This window comes from Osmerus mordax, chromosome 27 (genome assembly GCF_038355195.1).
Source record: "Osmerus mordax isolate fOsmMor3 chromosome 27, fOsmMor3.pri, whole genome shotgun sequence".
Taxonomy (NCBI): Eukaryota; Metazoa; Chordata; class Actinopteri; order Osmeriformes; family Osmeridae; genus Osmerus; species Osmerus mordax.
The window spans coordinates 9,196,221-9,219,359 of NC_090076.1; the positions used below are offsets into that span (position 1 = coordinate 9,196,221).

A 23,139-nucleotide genomic window follows, 5' to 3' on the forward strand; every position below is an offset into this window, starting at 1 on the left:
TGTGCCTCCTTGGAATTCCTTGCGATTTTTACCTGAGAAAAGAGAGGAGCATGTGTTGACATGTTTCAGACCGTCACAGGGGTCCGCGGTTTATCTCCCCGTCAGTTCCTTATATCTACAGTATGTCGCCAGGTTTTCAAATATGAGGGGAATATATGCTACTGAGTGTGTGTATAGAAATATCTATATGTATGACACAGTCTTTCATTCATAAATAGATATACATTGTTTATAGTAATAGTCTCTGCATACGGGGTCGACTGTCAGCAAACATTGGTGGACAATAAGCTAATATGAGCTTTCCTGCTTTTGATAAAAGCGTTGTAACAGGTCCTCAAGAATGCTAGACAAGCATGTGATGAAGGATCTAGCGCCGTGTTGAATGGGGACTTTGCGTTGGCTCGGTTTCTGTCTATTCACGCCCGTCAGTGAAAGAGTCGGGAGAGGAGGGGAGAAGTCGTACGGAACCTCAATCGGTGCCACATTGTACACCTGAGAAGCGAACTGTACCTGCCGCTACAATTCTCCACGGCAGCTGGCAAAATGGGAATATCCGCGTCCAGTCTATTGGATGAAAGTAAATCCAACTACATAAAAGGTAAAACTGGATGCCTACGTTTGGTCTGTTTCGACGGTCTAAACCTTGTCTTTTTTTGTCAAGACGTTAGCCCATTTTAGGAAGCAATTCAGGAATTCAGGAATTATATACTTTTTTAAGTAGTTTAGGCATAGCCTGTCCTGTGTCAAAGTCGTCGCTTGAAACTACCCTTGACCAAATTGATTTTAAGTTGTTTATTGTTTTCATGTTTCTTGCAATATGTTTTCATACGACCGCCTGCTGATGTAAATTTGTTTATAGATGTAATAATTTTGCAACGAAACAGCAATGTTGGACATAAACGAATGACGCTAATATTTCAGGATTCTCAGAATTATAGTGTGGAATGTCAATTGCCGCCGTATCATAAATCCATGATACTGATATATAAATATAGATTTAATCGTAACTTTTAAAGTAAAGATTAGTCACGTTTAGTTTAACTACGGTGGCAATTTGTCTAAAGCTGCAGAATTACAATAGTTCACAGGGGCTTGTGCAGGTGTGTCTGTTTGATCAGGTCAGTCCTGGCATCCTCACCCTCCAGCTGGAAAGTGAGAGGGAGTAATAAGTGCCACGACCTGTTTTACATCTCTCTCTGTCTCTCTCTCTGTCTATGTGTCTCTCGCTCTCTTTCTATCATCAGGTTACTATGGTGTCTATTGAGAAAAGGGTGGGGTCACTGGAACAATGTGGTTCTGACTAATTGTGTGTGTGTGTGTGTGTTTACGTGGGTAGTATTGATGGGGTAGCAGACTTTCATTTCCCATCGTCAACTCTGAGATGAATAACGACATAGGTTCCCCAGAGTCCTCTGTGTACCCTGAAATAGCCAGCAGCTATGGAGTCCAGCTAGGCTTCCAGAAGACAGTGTTATGGATGATATTTCTCCAAACCGCTCTCATTCCTTTTGTTCTAATATTCCAGCCTCCAATTCTGCTGTGTTTGCCAGCTCTCCTCCAGCTGGTGTTACACAATCTCCCAGAAATTCAAACGCTTGGCAGTTGGAAGTGGTTGCCCTCAGATGTGTGCCCAGTGCTTTTGTGGAGAGCAAACAGGCCTGACTGTGCGTGCGACATGGTCTTAAAGCCCACTGTGTTGTTCTCTCAGGCATGATGAGGAAAATGTGTTTCCTTCCATCAAACTATAGAAACAACAAACGCTTAATTCTCCTGCTTTGACTGTGCCATGGCGAGGTTGGTTAAAGTGTAGAGAGGAAACCATGGGAACCCTGACCCTTGACAAAATGGCGGTCGACGACACTCTTGGCAGGAATTGGCTGTGCTGCATGTTGTATGTGGTCAGGTTTCACTGAAATTAACAAGCAAAATGTTGGCAGTTCTCGGGAGCTGACGTTGTGGGAAGATGGAATCCTAAACAGGCTCTTCCATTCCACCATATTGTCACATAAACCCGTTCTACGGGTCATAAAATCTGTCTTTGCCAGGTGAAGTGATGATGGTGAGGATGATTAAAAATCGGAATGAGGCGTATGAGATGAAACTGCTCATACGCTCTTCTGCTCTTAGCATGATCTCAGAATGAGCAAGCAAAGGGGAGTGGGGAAAACAACAGCATTTATAAAGGGAGAAATCAATGGGCTGGAATGTACCAAAATGATTCAGAGCAACACGAGTGAAGGAGCCTCAGGACTTGGGAAAGATGATGTAAACAAACAGAGCAGATTGATGCTGGACGGATGCATCATTTTGCTGACACACATCCTCTGTAACCCCTTGTTGAACAGTGATTCGTCATTCAATACGAACAACACAGATAGTTGGGGAGAATATAATGCACAGAAAGTATTTTAGGCTCACCCCCAGCATAATACAGCCAGCACTAGATGAAGAGCTTTCAAGTAAGGAGTCAGGTGGCTGAGCGGTTAGGGAAGCGGGCTAGTAATCAGAAGGTTGCCAGTTCGATTCCCGGCCGTGCCAAATGACGTTGTGTCCTTGGGCAAGGCACTTCACCCTACTTGCCACGGGGAGATGTCCCTGTACTTACTGTAAGTCACTCTGGATAAGAGCGTCTGCTAAATGACTAAATGTAAATGTAGCTACAGTATTAACAGTAGCTTTACTACCCAGGCAGTGCCCAGGTAGGAAATAGGCTGAGAGGTGTAACATGATACTGTGTACACACACATGCTGACACACACATACACAACCTTGGTCTGAAGCACACTTCTCTATATTTAACTCTTCAAATAGGTAACAATTACAACAGGACTGCTGATTTTGTAGTGTGGGAAAAAGCTACCAAGTGTGTGTGTGTGTGTGTGTATATTGTACAAAACACACGCATGAAACATACGTGTGTTAGCATACATGTTGTTAGTGTGTTAGCCTGGGTTTGTCTGCATGTGCTAAACAGGTGTGGTGGTAAACTGGAAGAACAGGTCTCTCCAGGGAAACAGGGTTCGTGTGTGACACAGACTCAATGCAGAGACACCCTCCCAAAGGACAACAGCCTGCGTCTGGAAGCTGGAGCCATTGTTAGTGTGATACAGGGTTGTTTCACAAACAGCACTTAGGATTAATTTGAACCGTGCGACCCAAACTGGAACATATACATCATCTCCTGGGAATAGCTGGGAGTCCTTTATAACAGACCCCACAAGAACAATTGATGTGTTGATATATTTCACACTAATTTATGTTTCTGTCACATTGCACTTTGTGTTGGCACTCTGTAGCAGTGATGTTAAACAGTCTACCTCACAGTCAGTCACACGTACACACACTGAAACACACACACACACTGACACATATGCACACACACACTCCTGCTGCCATCCTAACAATCCTCCTTTGCATACCCGCTGAGTTTGGAAAGGCAAAACAATAAACAAACTACTAACAGATTTGACCTGCTTTGTAATCAGGGTAAGATGTCAGTCTAACTTGATGAGTCCAACTCAATGGTGCTTTCATAGCAAAATGGTGCTTTCAGGAAGTGCTGGTTCCAGACTGTTTAATGACACAGTTTAGAGTGTGCTTGTCACTGTGAAGAGGGCTAGGGAGATGGCTGATTACTCAAGCGTGTTTTTGGGGAGTTCTGGATTTGGACCTTCACAAGCTTGTAAAGTTAGAAGAACCAATGTAGCTTTCTCACAGACTGTACCCCCCCTCTCGCTTACACACACACACACACACACACACACACACACACACACACACACACACACACACACACACACACACACACACACACACACAAACATCAACCATCAACCTAAAAACAATTTTGAATGAGAGCAGGGAGCAGGATATCCACTTCCTGAGTGTCTGGGGGGGATGTGGATATGAGGCCTGTTTTCATCAGCTGTGATCAGCGGGGAAGCGTCCTTGTTAGGGCAGAAGGGGAGACCATGGACGGAACCACCTTCACACACAGTATTGTTTCACGCTGGAGGTCTGAGGAAATAACATGGAGAGGCCAAGGGGCTTGAACAGCGCTCCAGTTGAGCTGTTTGCTGAATCTGTCCCCATACCTCTCTCCTCCGTACTGTATGTTTCTTTTGCTATTCCTGGCTGTATTAATTCTTTATTTAATTTTCTTTCTCTCTTTTTGTCTTTCCTTCTTTCTCTTTTACCATCTTTCCTTTCTGTCTTTTTTCTTTCGTTCTGTCTCGCTCTCTTTCTCTCCTTCTTTCTGTGTCTTTCTGCGTTTGTCCCCTGGAGGTACATCAAGGTCTCACCCAAGCGCAGAACACAATCCTGTTTCCATAGTGATGTGGGGCGCAACATGGATGTGTTCCGTTATCAGCTTTGAGGCACACTGGCTAACAAAACTACCGACCACAGAGGAACCACGGTGTACAAAAAACTCTCATTCGATCGGGGTGAAAACACGTGAGAGGTCATGACCGTAGCGTGTGAACACAACGCAGGGCGTCCGGGGGGTAGAGCGCACACCCCGTCAAGGGATTCTCCCCATGTGGAGGGGTAATGAGGGAGTCAGGTGGCTGAGCGGTGCCAGCTGACGTTGTGTCCTTGGGCAAGGCACTTCACCCTACTTGCCTCGGGGGAATGTCCCTGTACTTACTGTAAGTCGCTCTGGATAAGAGCGTCTGCTAAATGACTAAATGTAAATGTAATGGTTATAGACAGAAGACGTCGAGCTTTACCCTGCAGACGCCTCACGGGACCGGGGGTGGGAACGCCTGGTCGGCGGGGAGGAAAGCTCCGGTGAAACGGGAGAGGGTTTGTGGGTAGATGACCAGTTGATGTGTTGCAGAGGGATGGCAGTGGCGCCAGCAGGGAACAGAGAGAGGAGATCTGGTCGATGCTGCGGAACGGTGGCCTTGAAGCTGCACGACTGCACACACACACACACACAAGCACACACTAGACACATTCGTAGGTTGTTACATACAAGCAAGGATTCAAAGGAACCCAGAGAAGGAGTGATGATCTGTAATGACAACGCTGTGTAGCCAGAACTCTCTGTGCTGTGAACTCCCAATATTTTTTCGTGGATGATGTCACCTGGGGTTTGTCATTCAGTTTGAAGGGAGTTGGTTCCTGTGTCTTGCTCTGGGGAGAGATGGAGTCATCTCTGAGATCACTGTGGAAAAATGCGAGCGAATGTGAGCAGAGCTGTTTTGGTAAACTTGCTGTTTCCACACCCTACTCGTACTAAGAACTGAGACTGTGCAGTACAACATAAGTACTGACCCATTTGTAGTCTTATGGGAAATATTTTTATGCTCCAGTTGTCAATGTGAAGTCTGTACAATACACACATTTGGTTACAAGTCAGCGAATGTACAATCTTAATATGTGTGTGTGTGCGTGTGTGTGTCTGTGTGTGTGTCAGGTCGAGCTGAGGCGGACCTGCAGGAGTTCAGCCCTCACTACAGGAGGCAGTACTCTGTGGCCAGTTTCTCCAAGGTGCAGGAGGAACTGCAGCAGGGGAAGACCAAGATCACACATCTGCTGCTGCAGAGGGTGAGAGCGAGCGTGTGTGTGTTTATCTGTGTGTGTGTGTGTGTTTGTCTGTGTGTGTGTGTGTTTATCTGTGTGTGTGTGTTTATCTGTGTGTGTGTGTGTGTGTGTTTATCTGTGTGTGTGTGTGTGTGTGTGTTTATCTGTGTGTGTGTGTGTGTGTTTATCTGTGTGTGTGTGTGTGTGTGTGTGTCCGTGGTATGAACACCAACGTTCTAGTGGTGTGTGTCCCCGAGTGAGAGGACCCCAGATCACAGATCAAACCCTGATTAGGGCCAGTGAGAGTGGAACTTCAGTACAACTGTTCTTCACTCCCAACTTCTGATAACTGTGATATATGTGTTGTGATATCAGGCATATCAGGCATTCACCAGATCCGTATTTAGTCACTGAAGCGCTTAACGTTAGCCCGTAGCTTCACCAGGGTTCTGTGTGTTCCTATAGGCTGCACCCGAGGAAGGGGCGGTCCTGTACGAAGACAACGCCCTCTACTTCGATGAAAACCGGAAGTGGAAGGAGAGGTACATGGTGGTACGTGCCAACTACTGCCTGGAGTGTCACGACAGCTTCGAGGTGAGCGCATCACTCTGGATGCAGATTATTTCAGTTTACAATTTAGCTCGGCTACCTTGAATGACAATTTCATTCGGGGGCCTGTGAGCAGGGTATCATGAAGAGTTATGCATGTACATTAGCAACAGAACAGGGATGCTTTGTAGACTAATGTGTAGTGTCACCTCTTCTCCTCACCTCTAGTCCTTTATGAAAGGGGTTCTTCCAAGCCAAAGACTGCTTCCAACAGGGGGCACTGTGCTGACTACCGAAGAGAAATACATGGCTATGGTGGACAAATGCTTCCCAGAGGAAGTCAACAGTGAGTACACACACACACACACACACACAGACACACCCAGGGGTGACTCAAATCCACAGGGTCGTTGACTCACCCCTCAGTTGCTAGACGACATCACACACACCTAGTGAGAGGTCTTCCTCTGTCATGGAAACGCTCGCTTGGTTGACTCTGGGAATCCGACTGAAAACACCCCAAACTGCATCTCTGGCTCTACGCCTGTTCTAACATGCCCCCAGGAACCGTACACAATAATCCCCTGTTCCTCCCAGAGAACATGGGGGGATTGCGATACTTTCTTGTTCTTTGTTGTGAGCTGAGACACCCCTGTTGGAGGGTGTCTGAACCTTAAGAACGGTTCCTGTGGTTCCCCAGGTTCCTGTGGTTCCCCAGGTTCCTGTGGTTCCTCAGGTTCCTGTGGTTCCCCAGGTTCCTGTGGTTCCTCAGGCTCCTGTGGTTCCCCAGCTCCTGCCTGCAGTGGGCTGCTTTTAGACTCGTAGAGGAAGGACGGGAGAGTGGGTGTGTGAGTTTGAAGAGACGCGCTCAGGGGAAACCATTAGCTTCCTGGCATAAGATGGTCTCGAACTAGGATGAAGAGAGCGAGAGATGAACACAATCCTGAAAACAGACATGGCCTCACCATCACAAGGTCCTTAGTTCCGACAGCGAGGAAACACTTGTGTGTTCACGCGCGTCTCGTGTATTTGAACGTGTATGCAAACCAAAAAAAAAAAAACATCGCTTCTGGAGCGGGTGTGTCGGACACGACATCTTGAGCCCCTGTGTGTGTGTGTGTGTGTGTGTTTGCTTTGCAGACCTGAAGGAGGATTTCGCCCCCCCTCTCTCGAGCATGCCCGGTCAGTTCCCCGTGTACCTCAGGCTTCCTTACCGGCGAGACTCCTACTTCTGTTTCCGTCAAGAGGCTCGACAGACCAGGTTCCTCTCCGTGCTGTCCGACTGCATCCGCCACCAGAACCAAGGTAACCGCCCGTGGCTGTTGCCATGGCAGCGGGCTTGCCATCCCAGCGCCTAGCCGCGGATGGCATGCAAATGACGCTGTGATGCTTGTCTCTGATGTTCTCGGAGAGGGGAGGAGACACGCGTGCAGCACCGTCTGCACACGATGGTGTTCACATGCGTGTGCTGCACACACTAAGAACATATTTCCTCCATTCTCTCCTTGCCCTGTATGTATCTCTCTCTCTGTCTCTCTCTGTCTCTCTCTCTCTGTCTCTCTCTCTGTCTTTCTCTCTGTCTCTCTCTGTGTCTCTCTCTCTGTCTCTCTCTTTGTCTCTCTCTCTCTTTCTCTCTCTCTTTCTCTCTCTGTCTCTCTCTCTCTCTCTCTGTATCTCTCTGTCTCTCTCTGTCTCTCTCTCTGTCTCTCTGTCTCTCTCTTTCTCTCTCTCTCTGTCTCTCTTTCTCTCTGTCTCTCTCTGTCTCTCTCTCCAAACCATCAGACTTCCTGAAGAAGAAGACATGTGAAGTGGAAGCCTTCCTGAAAGCCGTCCAGCTGTACCGTCAGGAGAAAGGCCAGTATGGATCCTGGGACATGCTGATAGGTAGCGATGTCAGGGTAGGTCCTTCTTGTCGCAAAGCATTCTGGGTAACACCCAAGTCCTAAAATCCTAAAATACAGCAGTCCTGGTCAAGTCTCTTTTTCTCAGCTGTTTTTATAGCAGGTGGTGTTGATAGTGTCAGTGGAAAAGGTGTTTATGTGTGAGGGATCACGGGTGTTTACAGTTGTTCATGATCAGGAAGTTGAATCCTAACTACAGGAAAACGCCTACTCTGTGTTTATGACTTAACCATTGTCCCACTGATTTAACACACCCACACACTCAAGCACTCAAGCACCAATGTGCCTAAATTTACTCCAGAAAGTGTGTGTGTGTGTGTGTGAATGCACGTCTCACCTGGCCCGATGTTTCTAATCGCTGAACACCGCGTGGAATGTGTGCAATGCCTGTCGAGGCTCTGAGTATCGCTGTGCAGTTTCACCACGATATCCTCCCTGCCTTTCAGCCGGCGAGGAAAACACACACAGTATCACCTTCATGAAGCAGAAATAAAGCAGAAATAAAGCTGTGTGTGTGTGTGTCTTTGTGTGTGCATGTGTGTGTGTATGTGTGTGTTTGTCTCTGTGTGTGCATGTGTGTGTGTTTGTCTCTGTGTGTGCATGTGTGTGTCTCTGTGTGTGCGTGTGTGTGTGTGTCTCTGTGTGTGCATGTGTGTGTCTCTGTGTGTGCGTGTGTGTGTTCAGGTACTGGCCAACCTGGTCATGGAAGATCTGCTGCCCTCTCTGTCCAAGGACATGCTTCCACGGTTAAAGAGCAAGAAGACAGAGAGGAAGAGAGTGTGGTTTGCTGTGAGTATGAAGCGATTACTGGGGGTCAGATGGCTGAGCGGTTAGGGAGTCGGGCTATTAATCAGAAGGTTGTTGGTTGGAATCCGGCTGTGCAAAATGACGTTGTGTCCTTGGGCAAGGCACTTCACCCTACTTGCCCCGGGGGGAATGTCCCTGTACTTACTGTAAGTCTCTCTGGATAAGAGCGTCTGCTAAATGACTAAATGTAAGCGTGGCAGCTCTCCTGGTGTTCCACCTGCCGCCCTGCTCATCCCTGACATGTTATACTGCACCGTGACATGTTATACTGCACCGTGACATGTTATACTGCACCGTGACATGTTATACTGCACCGTGACCTGTGACGTTGGAACTAAATATTTCTAACCCGTAACTCCTCTCTCTCTCTCTCTCTCTCTCTCGCTCTCTCTGTCTCTCTCTCTCTGTCTCTCTCCTCTCTCTCTTTCTCTCCCTCTCTCTCTTTGTGTCTCTCTCTCTCCTCCATCCGTCCGGTCAGACGGTGGAGGCAGCCTACATCCTGGTGCAGCAGCGTCTGCTGGAGGGCCTGTCCACTCTGAAGGAGGAGTGCAGGACCGCCGTGCGCCAGCAGGAGGTGCTCATGCACTCTGACATGGACCAGATCCTCAGCGCCAGAACCATGCTGGAGGGCAAGCTGCGAGGTACGCACGCCGTCTGGGCAGGAATGCTGCACGCGCACACACACACACACGCACACACCCACACACAGATAAGCCACAGATCAAACTGAGGCAACATTCCACTGATGTGTGTGTGTGTGCGCGTGTGTGATTTTTTTGTGGGCCTGGTGAGCCTCTGGGTGTGGGGTGTGGTTACAGGTGTAGAACATTGTCAGGGAAGGATGAGTAAACACACACACACACACAAGACAATGACAACACACCCGTCCTTTTGTTCTGTTCAGCAGTGTTGACATGGATACCTGTCTGACTACTGGAGCTGTTTGAAAGGACAGCCAATCAGGCTTCACCTACACTGCCTATTCCTTATCTACATATTTGCACAAACACAACTTTCCATGATGAGAGTTTATGTAGGAGCCATGCTGGGCGAAACAGGTTTTTTCCCTCTATTAGAAATGACCGCCTCATTGAACTCATTCAACAGTGAAATACTGTAAACATTCATATATTTCAGTGCCATTCATCTGACCAAGGCTCCAATTTGCACGTGTAGCCGGTGTGAATCGGTGAAACTCACTCCTCAAGGATGTAACAGGCCACCCGCGTCAATGAATAGCTAGCTTATAGTGAGCGAATAGCTGGTAGTGGTGGCGCTTGGGATGCCAGAGGTGGCAGGTTCGACTCCCGGTGGGAGCGACCATTGGCCAAGTGAACCCTCTGATGGAGCAAGACCACGTCTGTTACACACAACTGGTGCCGTCAATACACAACACACGAGGAGTACACAACCACTACACCCGTGTCAATCCACAATATGGCAAATATGAACTGAATACAATGTAAAAACACAATGCGGCGGTCTAACACTACAGGACTGGAACAATAAGCCCACTGTGACATTGCTTGTAAAAAATGGCTATAGAAATACATTTAGATTTGATAGGTCTAACATGTGTTGATGTCTTGATGCAGCCAGTGTGTTGGAGCCGGCAGAGAAGTTCTGCATGCAGAGTGTGCAGCCTTACCTGGCCTCAGTCCTGGAGGAACTGATGGGGCCAATCAGCACCGGCTTCCAGGAGGCCCAGGAGATGACTGACAGCGAGCTGGAACAATTGTGTCAGGACTTTGCGGAAGGCGGGGTCACCGATGAGCTCAAACAGGTGTGGACTTCCTGGACCTCTAGTTTCAACATCCCATTTTCATGTGATCTCTCTTTTGTCCTCTGTCTTATCCAGTCGCTCTTATCCAGTCGCTCTGGATAAGAGCGTCTGCTAAAATGACTAAATGTCCTCACACTTCCTCCCTCCCCCCTCTCCCCCCCTCTCCCTCCCCCCTACCTCCCTTCTCCCTCCCCTCCTTCCTCTCCCCCCTCCTCCCCCTCTCCCCCCTCCCTCCCTCCCCTCCCCTCCTTCCCTCCCCTCACCCCCTCCTCCTTCTCCCCTCTCCCTCCCCTCCTCCCTCCTTCCCTCCCCTCCTTCCCCTCCCCTCTCCTCCCCCTCTTCCTCCAGGCCATGGCCGTGCTGAGTAAGCCTAACCTGCTGGGCTGCTACCAGAAGATCAGCTCCCTCCAGGAGAAGCTCCCGCACCTGCAGGAACGTTTCGGTTTCTCCAGCATCAGCAGCCTGATCCACAGCACCCAGATAGACCTGCAGCAGGTACACACACACACACACCTCATACACACACATACACACACATAAAGAGACTAAGACACGCACATAGAGCACTGGAACATTCCCATATTAGATCTGTCTCTTCATAGCAGCTGAACAGTATCTATCGGTCACCCATTGATGTTGTCAGTTGAAATGCATTGTGGGATTTGCGGTCCAGCTGATGGAGAACGCGGCGTACACGTTCGAGCAGCTGGTGTACAAGGCCAAGCAGGACAACCCGGAAAGCTCCAGCTCGGCCATGGAGAAGGCCAGGCTCAGGGTGCTCAAGGTCAGAGGGCGCGGCACAGTCCAGAGCGGAAAGGTTGCTTAGTTACGGTGAACACACACGCTCACTGACCCATTGTTCCTGTGTGTGTGTGTGTGTGTGTCGCAGCAATACAACTACGACAGCAGCACGGTGAGGAAGAGGATTTTCCAGGACGCTCTTATGGCTATCACTCTGCCCTACATGAAGAAGAACCTGGCCTCTACCTGCAAAACAGTGAGAGCACACACACACACACACACACACACACACACACACACACACACACACACACACACACCCACGCACACACACACCCCACATGTCATGTGGAAGTCAGGTGGCTGAGCGGTGAGGGAATCGGGCTAGTAATCCGAAGGTTGCCAGTTCGATTCCCGGTCATGCAAACTGACGTTGTGTCCTTGGGCAAGGCACTTCACCCTACTTGCCTCGGGGGAATGTCCCTGTACTTACTGTAAGTCGCTCTGGATAAGAGCGTCTGCTAAATGACTAAATGTAAATGTAATGTGTGATCTACTGTACAATAATATGGTTTTATCCTCAGGAGCTTCAGGGTCTTGAACAGTACATCTTTGCAGACCACTCCAACTTCCTCCATGTGGAGAATGTGTATGAGGGCATATTGATCCAGACACTGGACAAGGAAGTCAGCAAAGGTACTGTAAATCATCCTATACCAGTTCACTGTTTTATCATTCTATCAACAGTTTTTAACAGTCGATAATATGTTCAAAAAGAACATTACAATTAGCATTTTCATGTGAATACTTCAGTAATAGTCCACACTTCTGTTTTGATGTTATTTCTCGGCAGTGGTGAAGGAGGCGGCCATATTGAAGAAGCACAACCTTCTGACAGAGAGCCGAGACCTCCTGAGTCAGTCCAGCCGCTCCAGCCTGTCCACCCCCCCGGTGTCCACCCCCAGCAGCCCAGCGTGGGGGCTGGGCTCCCCCCCACGGCCGGGCCGCCAGCAGCCCTCCCCTCTGGCTGAGAACGGGCTGTCCCTGAAGCGAGAGCATGCGGACGTCTACAGCTCGCTGTCGGAGGAAGGGCAGGGCGAGGCGGGGGAGATGGACACCTCGGACGTGTTCGCGTCAGACGTCGTTAAGGTGGAGGCCAGCCTCGTCTCCGCCGGGGCACCTGAGCAGAAGGGTCTGGCCCCAGCAGAGCCGGGCCCAGGGGACACGAGCGTCCCAGCCGGGGGGGAGAAGGTGGACGTCCTCACAGGCGCGTGCTCCGAGGACGGGGAGCCACCTGCTGCTTCAGAACCTCCCACCATCACAGGCCTGGTGTCCCCCGGCACCACAGACAGACTGGAGGCTGTGATGGAGACTGTGGCCCTGGAGAGTGAGGCTGCTGCCCCTGTCTCTGCTGATAGCCCTGTCCCTAGCCCTGACCCCAGCCCCGAGAATGTCCCTATGGCTGTAGTTGACCCAGCATTAGAACAGACAGTTACAGAGTGCCTGGCCTCTCTCACTGTAACCAGTGCAGGGGAAGAGGTTGGGATAGAGGCTGAGGCAGAGGCAGACCAGGGAGACGCTGGGGCTGAAGAGGCTGGGGCAGAGGCTAAGGCAAGAGAAGCAGAGGAAGAGGCTGTATCAGAGGCTGGGGATGAGGCAGGGGCAGTTGAGGGAGAGGCTGTACCCGAGGCTGGAGCAGAATCCGAGGCAGAAGGAGAGGCTGTATCGGAAGTGGAGGCAGGCAACGGAGAGGCTGAGAGTGAATGGGAGAGCATCCCTGACAGTGACCCAGAGGCTCCCTCTAGTGGTGAGCAGCCTGTAACTGCAGCTGAGGAAGCCGACCTCGCTGCCCCGCCCAGCTCCGTCTCACCCCCTCCTTCCTCTCCGGACGCGCCCGCCGACAGCGACTCAGCCCCCTCGGACACTGTGGCGCCCGGTGATGATGTCACAGAAGACGCTGTGACGGCGGAGGTCGAAAAGAGGGCGAGCGGCGGAGACGAGGTCATCCCCGTGACCTCTGACCCTGACGCGGAACCCAGAGCGAGCGAATCCCACACCTCCGCTGAACCCCAGGGCTGCGACCCTCCTCCTGAACCAGCAGGCGGCCTCGAGGGAAATTCTAGCGTTAGCCACGGCGTGCTAGCGAACGCTGATCCCGTTCCAGAACCAGAAGCCAGCTTGAGCTTGGAGGTAGCGTCAGACACCCAGGCCTCTGTCCCTGCCGAGCCCACCCAACAAGCACTCGAGGCGGGGGAGCAGCCGGGCCGAGCCCCGGACTGCATCCAGGAGATCCGGGACCTGGTGGTGGAAGTGATAGAGGTGGAGGAGATGGTGCAGCACTACCCTGACGCTGTATAAGAGGGCTGGCCAGAGATGTGCCTGTTAGGGGGGTTGATGTAAGGACCTGTCGGATAGATGAACTGGGATTGACGCCCCTGTTGGACCGACACATTGAACTGCGACACATATGTCCGTAAACTAGCCGATACAACATGCAAGGCTTATTTACAAGCTCTGTATGTGTGTATGTATAACTTGTTTATGTCCTATGGGATCAAATTGATTATACGAATCCCAGAAGAGAAACTAGGATTTGATAGCAAAATATTAAATGTGTAAAGGGAAAAGTATCATTGTTTTGTTTCGCCATCCATATCATTATTTGATATTAGTATGCATCTACACTTTCTGAAGCAAAGTATGATTTATGTGAGGTCTAAATGAAGAAGGAGGAATTTTTGTGTCTGTTAGTCTGGCTTTGACTCGCTGAAGAACTCTCTCGCTACACCGTGTTCCAAAGGCCCACGGGCCAGCTCAACCCGAGCCCCACCAAGTGCCTTCAAAATACCTCGGAATTCTCTGCACAGGCGCAAGGTCGGATTCTCCGGGACCCCTTAGTTTCCGTTTCCACGACGGACGTCCAACCGAAAGGGTTGCCATGGAGACAGAACCGGAAAACGGTTGGAATCCCTCGTAGCTGTGTTGGAATCCCCTCACCAAGTGCCTCTGCATCAAACCCCCACATAAAGACTCATAGATATTATTTGAAAAGGCTATGCATTCACTTATCACTTTTTCTTGTAAATCTTTGATGTTTGTCCAACTGAAATTCTGTCTGTTACCGTTAGAGGAAGTTTGTAAAGTTGTGAGTTGTGTGTTCAATAGGTGAACCAATGAATCCTTTCTTTCCCTCTTGGACAATAAAATGTCCTAAAAAGATGGTCAGTTTCCTTTTTGACAATACAAGGAATGGAACACAATTGCTGGAGGTTAGGGTGTTTACAGGTACTTGTAACCAGGGCTGTAGTGGAGGTTAAACGTCAGGCACATTATATCAGGCCGTTTTTTCACCTAATATAATGTGTATCCCCTGATTCCCCTCTATCTTTTGCTAGAAAAGAGCAGACATCTCCACAAATAAACGTATTTATGTAGATAAATGAGTCTGTAGTCTGAATCATTTTCATCTGCGCTGTATGGTCTGTGACCCTCTAATTAGTGCCTTACGGCTGCGACGGCGACACCAATCAGGATCTAGGAAGCATGTAAAAAAATACGTTAGCCTGCCTGCCTACCTGTTCGGAATGGATACATTAGCCATGGATATCAGGCGATTTTTGAAGAGACCATCGAGTGCTCCCACTCACACAGATGCCCGCAAAAGGCCTCAAGTACAAAGTAAGACTGAAGAAGATCAATTCACGTTTTTAACGTTGTTTTGGTTTGCACAACATCGCATTAAGGGGACAAACGCTATTAACAACGTGCTTTCAAATACGATGATTCAGGGAGCAAGCCAACCTTCCCTGTTCCATCTAAATAATAAAACATATAAATACATAATAAAATTCATAGTTTACCCACCTCCTAATTTTACCACTACAGCCCTGCTTGTAACTAATCGTCCTGTTCCCAACACACCAAATACAACCAGCCAGTCCCACAGACTTTTAAATCATTTTATTTCTAATATTGCACCACAGAAAACAAGCTTCACAGCCTTGCATTGTCAGATGAGGCCCAGGCACAATGAATAGACATCAAAATAACATGACACATTACCGTTAAGAACTTATAAAACATAAATTAAGTAGAATACCTCGAATGTTTTACCTGAAAACAGTAACAAAGGCAAGGCGCTTGCTTGATGATGCTGCCAATGCAGTGGAATCATATTACATTCAAAAACAAAGTCCAGATACAAGTGAGTGCCTGACTTCACACACAATTTTATTCCAGTGTTGACTGTGTGTGTGTGTGTGTGTGTGCGTGTGTGTGTGTGTGTGCGTGTGTGTGTGTGTGCGTGTGTGTGTGTGAAGGCAAAGCCAAAAAGGATAGGTGACATGCAACTACTGAACCAACATAGTTAAGAACGAATATTGTGTAACATATTTACCTTCAGTGGTAGTCTACACACACATACTCCAGTACAGTATAGAGTAATGTCTTGTATAAGTACAGACACATGTGCTGTATGTTAGAGAGAGAATTGCATTGTATATCAGTAAAGACAGATGCAGCCTACAATACTATACGTTAGCATAGAGAAATGTACCGGTACTTAATATCAGTGTAAACATATGAACAATATAAGTAGATATATTTACTGTACATACAGTACAGATGTACTGTATGTTAGCATAGAGATGTAGCGTAGAGTGATGCTGGAAAAAAGAAACATTCTTGAATGTCATTCTAGGAACACAGAGTTAATTGTGGAAAGACTGAACTCTGGAGGTCATCCTAAATCACATCAGATGACGGAACATATTCACCTGAAAGCAGGATTGCCTGTACACCTGCATAACATACGCAATCACCATTAAGACATCGATTAACACAGCGTTTTCTGATCAAAGCTATTTCAAACAATCACAATTTGTGCAATGAGTGAGTGCGACTGGCCTCCGCATGGACGAGATGTTGAGGACGTTCTCCACAAACGCAGCAAAAAACATCACTTTGTTGTCTCATGGTTTAATTCTGCACTCGTTCAAAAAAGACAGTGAGAACATGAAGAGATAAAGAGATCACTAGCCTCTAACCCTACGAACAATCCAACATAAAAGTAGTGTTGATATTCCTTTGTGACGACACACACACGGTATAGGTACAGTATACAGGGGACGTCTTCAGAGTGAGGGGTGTGTGTGTGTGTTACCGGGAGGTTACCGGTTTTACCGGGTGACCGTGCCGGGGTAGCCGTAGAAGAACTGGTCGTCGGGGCGGAAGCCGTAGGCCGTGGCAGGGCGTCCTCCGGAGTTCCCTGAAGTCTGGGAGAACATCTCCGGGATGGAACTGAACACACACACACACACGTGTCTCTGTTACTGTAACGGCATGAGAGAAGTCGCTCTTTCTTTTGAGCACAATCGCTCTCTCACACACTCAGACCCTCTCTCTCTCTCCTGACGTTTTGTGTCTGATCCACCAGGTGGCGCTCTGGGACCGCGTGTGGCGTGGCGTGACAGGCCCTCCCTTGAAACCCCCCCGGACGAGACCTCTTCCAGGGTGCGACGTGAAGAGCAGCGCACACAGGCCAGTAAAAAGTTAATGTAATATTCATCTGCTGTGACGCACGCTTCTGACATGGACAATGAAGCTGGGTTACAGGGTAACTTGTTGCCGAGGGGGAGAAACATAGGGGGAAGCCAATCAATAAAACAAAGAGCCGTCAAAACAGTGTGGGATCGGGTGATTCTCCAGCTTTGCAGGTGTGGAGAAGCGGGGTCGCCCCAGCAACCCCCTGCTGGGGGAAATGATGAAGAGCCCCCAAGCCATAAGCATACAAATCGGTTACCATGGGGATGTGGATACAGAGGGATGGGAGGGGGGGGGGGGGGGTAGAGGTTCGATTTCGTGCTCTTCCCCGGTACCAGCTGGCTGCTCTTCTGAGAGGGCCACGCGGCCGACCACCCCGTCACTGGGCTGTGTGACAGATACACCCCCCCGAGATGAACGACAACATCTTCCCCCTCTTTATCCCCCTCTCGGTCCCCTATCCATCTCTCGCTCTCTCTCGCTCTCTCTCTCTCTCCATCTCTCTCTCTCCCTGGGCCCAGCCAGGCCAGACGTCCTGCTCCAGCACTCTAAAATACGAGCTGTTTGCTTTGCCCCTGCAAGCGCCCATAATGACGTGTTGTTTTTAGCCAAATCACTTCCAGCGATCAGTTACGCACCAGCCTCCCCCCCCCCCCTCCCCCCCTGACCATGCCCCGCCTCGCTCCGGGTAGAAATATGTATTTTTCCTCTCTGCACGCTACGGCTGTCAGGGGGGATTTCTGGGCAGAGCTAAAGGAGGCTGGAGAAAACACTGGAGCTCTGAGTCACTCAGCCTGCCTGTCTGCCTGTCTGCCTGTGCCTGCCTGTCTGTCTGTCTGTCTGCCTCCCTGTTTGCCTGTCTGCCTGTGCCTGCCTGTCTGTCTGCTTCTATACGTGTGCCTGCCTGTCTGTCTGTCTGCCTGTGCCTGCCAGTCTGCCAGTCTGCTCCCTAGTGTCCTACTAGTCTAGGTTGTCCCGTCTGTTTGCTGTACTAGCTGCCCTGCCCCCTTGCCACCCGGCCCCAGGATGGACTCCGTCCCAGGGTCCTCTCTGCTGGGTTGGGGTGTAGGGGCTGTCCTGGGGCCCAGGGCCTGGTGGTCTGAAGAACAGGAGAACCAGTGGATCTCAAAACACTGTCCTGTAAACACCATCCCTCACACAGGGCTGTATATCAGCCGTGTAAATGACCTGTCACCTCATTGAAAATAGGTGTGTGTATGTGTGTTTGGAGTCACTCGACGGAGGAAAGGGCTGTCGGACAACGAGCCCCAGTGTTCCCAGTGGTCCTACGAGTGTGTGTGTGTGTGGGGGGGGGGGTTCCTGGGGGGCTACATTCCATGGAGAGGGTGTTGAGCAGGAGAAGAATCAGGTCCTCTTCCTCATTCAGCCGCCCCTCCTCCTCCCCCCTGCATCCCCCCAGGAACCCCCTCTCACCCCCCCCACCACCACACACCTTTGATCTCTCGCCTGTCACTTCTTCAGTTACAGCTACACACAACACCAGTGCTAAATAACCAGCCCTCCCTCCCTCCACCCTTCCTCCTCCTCCCCCTCCCTCCCTCCCTCCCTCCCTCCCTCCCTCCCTCCCTCCCTCCCTCCCTCCCTCCCTCCCTCCCTCCCTCCCTCCCTCCCTCCCTCCCTCCCTCCCTCCCTCCCTCCCTCCCCCTCTCTCTCCCTCTCACCTGATTGCAGTGCCGTTCTGTTTTTCTTTTGTCCCCCCCCCCGTCACATCCTGACAGCCCCTCAAAGCCCTCATTCATTCGCCCGTGTGTCTAGAGGGGGGGTCTCAAACCCTCCAATCAGGCGCAGTCGTGGCCCAACACGCTGAAACGCAGGCACCCATCGTTCCGCTCGGTGCGTGCGACGCTCACGGTTACCCGCGCCAACCCACACAGCCGCAAAGGCTCCTGGGTGCTTTCCCCGCGCAAGAATGTCCCCAAGACTCATCTGCTCTTTCCAATGACCCGGACTGCAGAAACGTTATATAGCTCGTATGAAAATACCTCGTTATGATATTTATACAAATAACAGTGATTGTATTAAAACCATTTAAAAGGTCCCATTCACACCATGTTTCACACATAGTTTAAAATAAGCACCAGAGCTGGCTTTGATTATTGTGTTAACCTGGATCACTCAAGAGTACACTGGCCAAATTAAAACAGTCTCTCAGACACCAATTCCCCCAGCTCTCTCAGTATATTTAAAAGGTATCGGTTACAAAGACCTGTGAAAAAAGAGAGACCGCCCCCCCTCCTTCTCTCTCATTCCCTTCATTGGTTTTCTGTTTTCCTCTCTCGACCCCCCCCCCTACCCTCCACCCCCCCCCCCCACCCTCCATCCCCTCCACCCCCCCCCTTATGAAAGCTGAAATAACTGTGGCATGGATTCAGCACATAGTCCTCCTATCTGCACAATCTGCCTCACAACGGCAGCCAAAACAAACACGCACAGAAAAAAAAGAAGAAAAAAAATGAAAACAACTTCAACACCGGCTTTATCGCACGCGAGATGCTTGATGATAAATAAGACAAATTACTCACTATAAACCCTCCGCTTCCCCGACTATTCATCATTTGAGAGGCATATCAAGATAAACGGTTCAAAAGTCGTCCAAGCGGGCGTATCAAATCAAACGTTATTATTTGGTCCTCGCGATATCATTAATGGCTGCCTGCTAGCTGGTCGGCTGTGGAGTTTCTCTGGAGAGTCCCTGGTGTGACGGAGCCAGAGAAACTGTTTATACTCAAAGCTTCGGTATTGCTGTTGAGGGTGGAGCGATGCCTTGTGGGATACTGGAGGGCTGTTGACTCAGCCACTGCCCTGGTTCAATAACATCAGAGATCAGCGGGAATAACAGGGCGAGCAGGGGAATGGGAGGTCTGTGAGGTCTGCGAGGTCTCTGTCTTTAGACACAGCCCCGGGGCCCCGATGGTTGACGGGTATTTTTGGACAAAGACAACCTGTCAGACAGACCCAAAACCGTCCCCCAACACACACACACACACACACTTGCTGACCTGTACCCAGACTGGTCCTGGCCCATGTCTCCATTCTGGTAGTCTCTGTAGAAGTCTGGACTCATGGCTCCATCTCCGGGAATGATTCCATCTGGACAGAGACACACCATGAACACCAAACCAGCACACCACTTTTCCCTCCCCCCCCCCTCCCTCCCTCCCTCCCTCCCTCCTCACCTCCCTGGTAGAAGAGATCGGGCCTCTCCAGGATGTCTCCGTTCCCCAGGTAGGGTTCTCCGTCCTCTCCGTACATGAAGGGTTCCCCCTCGTCCATCTGACGGTTCTCCACCATCTCCAGCCACTGGGAGTTGTGCCAGCGGAACTTCTCACTCTGGATCTTCTTCCCCCACTCCTCGTCGTACTCCTGAAGGGGAGGGGGGCGTGGGGGGGGGGGAGGGGGCGTGGGGGGGGGGGGGGGGGCGAGTTTAAGGAATATTTTCACACAGAGCGACAAAATCACGATTCAAGTCACACATTTTTCTTTCGCACACAACTGACGTGTCTTACAACACGTCAACGTGGCATCGCTTCGTGAAAAATCGAATCACAGACGCCAAAAAACACGAGCCCACACGCATACACCTGGGCTAAATCTGCGACGGGCCCCTAAAGTGCCCCTGTTTGACCCTCCTGGTCCCCCCCCAGCAGAGCGACAGTAGCCTGCAGTGTTCCCCGGGAGCCCTCCAGTGTGGAGTGACGACTCACAGGCAGAGCCGGCCGGCCGCTGACCACCTTATTGGTCCATCCTGGCAGGGAGGCTGAGAGCATCCCACAATGCACCGCTGTGTGCAGGCATCCTCTACAACGCCGTCGCTAGTGTAAAACCCTGGTCATACTGTGTGTGTGTGTGTGTGGCTTGGCGAGTGGGACGATCACGGAGTGTGTTTTCCTCTCTCGGCGGGGGCCGCGGGGGAGATAAAAGGCCCTCTTTGAGCCGCCCCGCTCCACAAGCCCCAGCCTCGCAGATTAATCATCCAGACGCAGAGCAGAGCCCCCTGGGTGCTGGCTGCCACTCGAGGCCCAGGCCTCAAACGGGCCCATTGTCACGGCACGGGCCTACCTCCGCCCCAACAAGTGGCAGTGACACTATTTGTCAATGAGCAGATTTATCACATGCTAAGCCGCTTAATTACTACATGGTTAACTACCTGTCTTGGTAGGGATCACCAGTCCAGGGTTGACATGAGGCCTAATCAATCATCAATACTGAGCTCATGACAGCATCCAGGGAGTGGGGGGGGGGGGGGCAGAGACGATATAGAACAGTGTTCAGAGTACTTCCAATACGCCTCCGGAAACGGCGTCTAAGAATATCCCGGTGAATTAACCTTCTGTTCACCTAGGACGCCATCTATAGCTTTCTCTATCTGAGGAGAGAGAGTGTGTGTGTGTGTGTGTGTGTGTGTGTGTGTGGGTGTGGTTAGGGTTAGTCTGCATGGAGACACAGTGATCAAAGCGGTGTATTTCCAGAGCGCACGGTCACACAGTGTGTGCTGCTAAGGTAGTCTGCAAGCAGAAGGTTGTGTGTGTGTTGTGAATGTGTGTGTGTGCTGTGTGTGTTCTGGAGCTCTGCTTTCTCTCTCACCTCGGCTGTCCCGCCCTGAGTCTCACCAGAGCCGGCCGGTCCTCTTTCATGTGGTCCACAGCTTAATAGCTCTCACGCTCTCACTGATAATTTCTATGAAACACTTCCTCCTCCCCCCTCCCATACCCCCCCCCCCCCCCCCCCCCCCCCCCCCCCGCCACACCGCCTGTAATCTAAAGCTAATTACACTGATCCAGACCTGCCACAGAATGGAGCGAGCCCAGGACTTGACCATAGCTGTCAATCAAGTCCTGACCTAGGAAGCAGAAGGAATCCATCCAGTCACTCCAAATCTTACAGCTGAACGCCGTTTGTGCTAATAACACGTTGATTGTGTGGACTAGTATTGATAATGCTAGACCACTGGAACACACACACACACACACCTACACACACATTATACTGAGGTTCCTGGTGTGGTATCCTAACAGTCGGCACTTCTGCCTACTCACAGCGATGATGTCCAGAGTGTTGTCGCAGACCTTGCGGATCTCTGCGTTCTTGTCGTGCATCAGGTCAATGAGGTAAGCCGGGGCTTCTGGGAGCAGAGTCAAGGAGCGGGCGAGAGACGGAGAGAGGAAGGAGATCGAGGTTGAGAGAGAGAGACAGACAGAGAGAGGAAGGGAGATCGAGGTTGAGAGAGAGAACAGACAGAGAGGAAGGGAGATTGAGGTTGAGAGAGAGAAACAGACAGAGAGAGGAAGGGAGATCGAGGTTGAGAGAGAGACAGAGAAAGGACAGACAGACAGACAGGAGGTATCTGGGCCCAGGCCCGGTCTGGAGAGCATGCATGGAGGACCTGCTCTGCTTTCCCTATTTGCTTGGGGTTGCCGTGGAAAACGCAGGGGGGAGGTTGACGGTGGACGCAGCGATGCTGCTGGAGGAGGGGGGAGACCCAGAAGGATACGGGTGTCTTTGATGATGACGTCTCTGGTGGCCTGGTGGAACACCATCTGGTAGAACACGTAGATGATCTGGCACACAAACTCATCATCCTCTTGTTGGGGCTGGGGGGGAGAGAGGGAGAGAGAGGGAGAGGGGGAGAAGGGGAGGGGGGAGGGGGGAGAGGGGGAGAGAGGGAGAGGGGGAGGGGGGGAGGGGGGGAGGGAGGGAAGACAAATAGCGAAGAAGAGAGAGAGAGAGAGAGAGAACACGAGTGTGTGTGTTTATGAAACAATGTTTGTACAAGTCCGACTTGGCAACCTCCTTCACACGGCAAGCTGAAAAACGTCAAAATTCACGATCGCGTAATTGTAACAAGATTCCCTCGTCGTGCAGCAGCGCGGGGAGATCATCAGTTGTGGCTAGCGTCGGTTCTACAAAGAACCTCTCCAACAGGCCTCACCGTTCAGCAGCTCAATGAGTGCAGGGGATGATGCCAGACATAGCCAACATGGCGGCGCACGAGTCGTCCATGGAGACCGTCCCCAATCATGATGACCACCTCCAGGATGAGGTCGTCTTCTGCTGAACCTGGGGGAGGGAGGGAGGGAGTGAGGGAGAGGTCGGAGGTCAGGAGTTCAATAAGGTTGGGGGGGGTCGGAGAGATAAAACCGACAAGTTGAGGGACAGTCGAGAACTCCCTTTTGTGGTTCAAGCAAGGCGGTTGAAAGCCGGAGAGTGTGTGTTTCTGTGTGTGTGTGTGGCTACCTGGTTTGAGGCGTTCCTTGAGGTAGGGCACCA

General features: G+C 50.6%; 2 protein-coding genes across 2 annotated transcripts in view; one reads left to right on the top strand and one right to left on the bottom strand.

Annotated features, from left to right (window-relative positions):
* The first annotated feature begins 399 nt into the window (after positions 1-399).
* niban1a (niban apoptosis regulator 1a) lies at positions 400-14,530 on the top strand. The gene is made up of 14 exons (XM_067230595.1): positions 400-598; positions 5,423-5,553; positions 5,995-6,123; positions 6,307-6,424; positions 7,219-7,383; positions 7,861-7,976; positions 8,664-8,768; positions 9,265-9,427; positions 10,382-10,569; positions 10,918-11,064; positions 11,243-11,353; positions 11,459-11,566; positions 11,895-12,006; positions 12,164-14,530. Exons 1-14 carry the CDS (start codon positions 544-546, stop codon positions 13,666-13,668), a joined length of 3,153 nt encoding a protein of 1,050 aa, XP_067086696.1. The 5' UTR covers positions 400-543; the 3' UTR covers positions 13,669-14,530.
* Positions 14,531-15,290: 760 nt separating this feature from the next.
* Positions 15,291-23,139, bottom strand: part of kifap3a (kinesin-associated protein 3a) — a 19,549-nt gene continuing 11,700 nt past the window's right edge. Inside the window, 8 exon segments of the mRNA XM_067230456.1 lie at positions 15,291-15,423; positions 15,927-16,608; positions 19,872-19,962; positions 20,049-20,235; positions 21,909-21,994; positions 22,364-22,463; positions 22,777-22,884; positions 22,886-23,073. Coding sequence (XP_067086557.1) covers positions 16,488-16,608; positions 19,872-19,962; positions 20,049-20,235; positions 21,909-21,994; positions 22,364-22,463; positions 22,777-22,884; positions 22,886-23,073 — 881 coding nt within the window. The 3' untranslated portion in view covers positions 15,291-15,423; positions 15,927-16,487.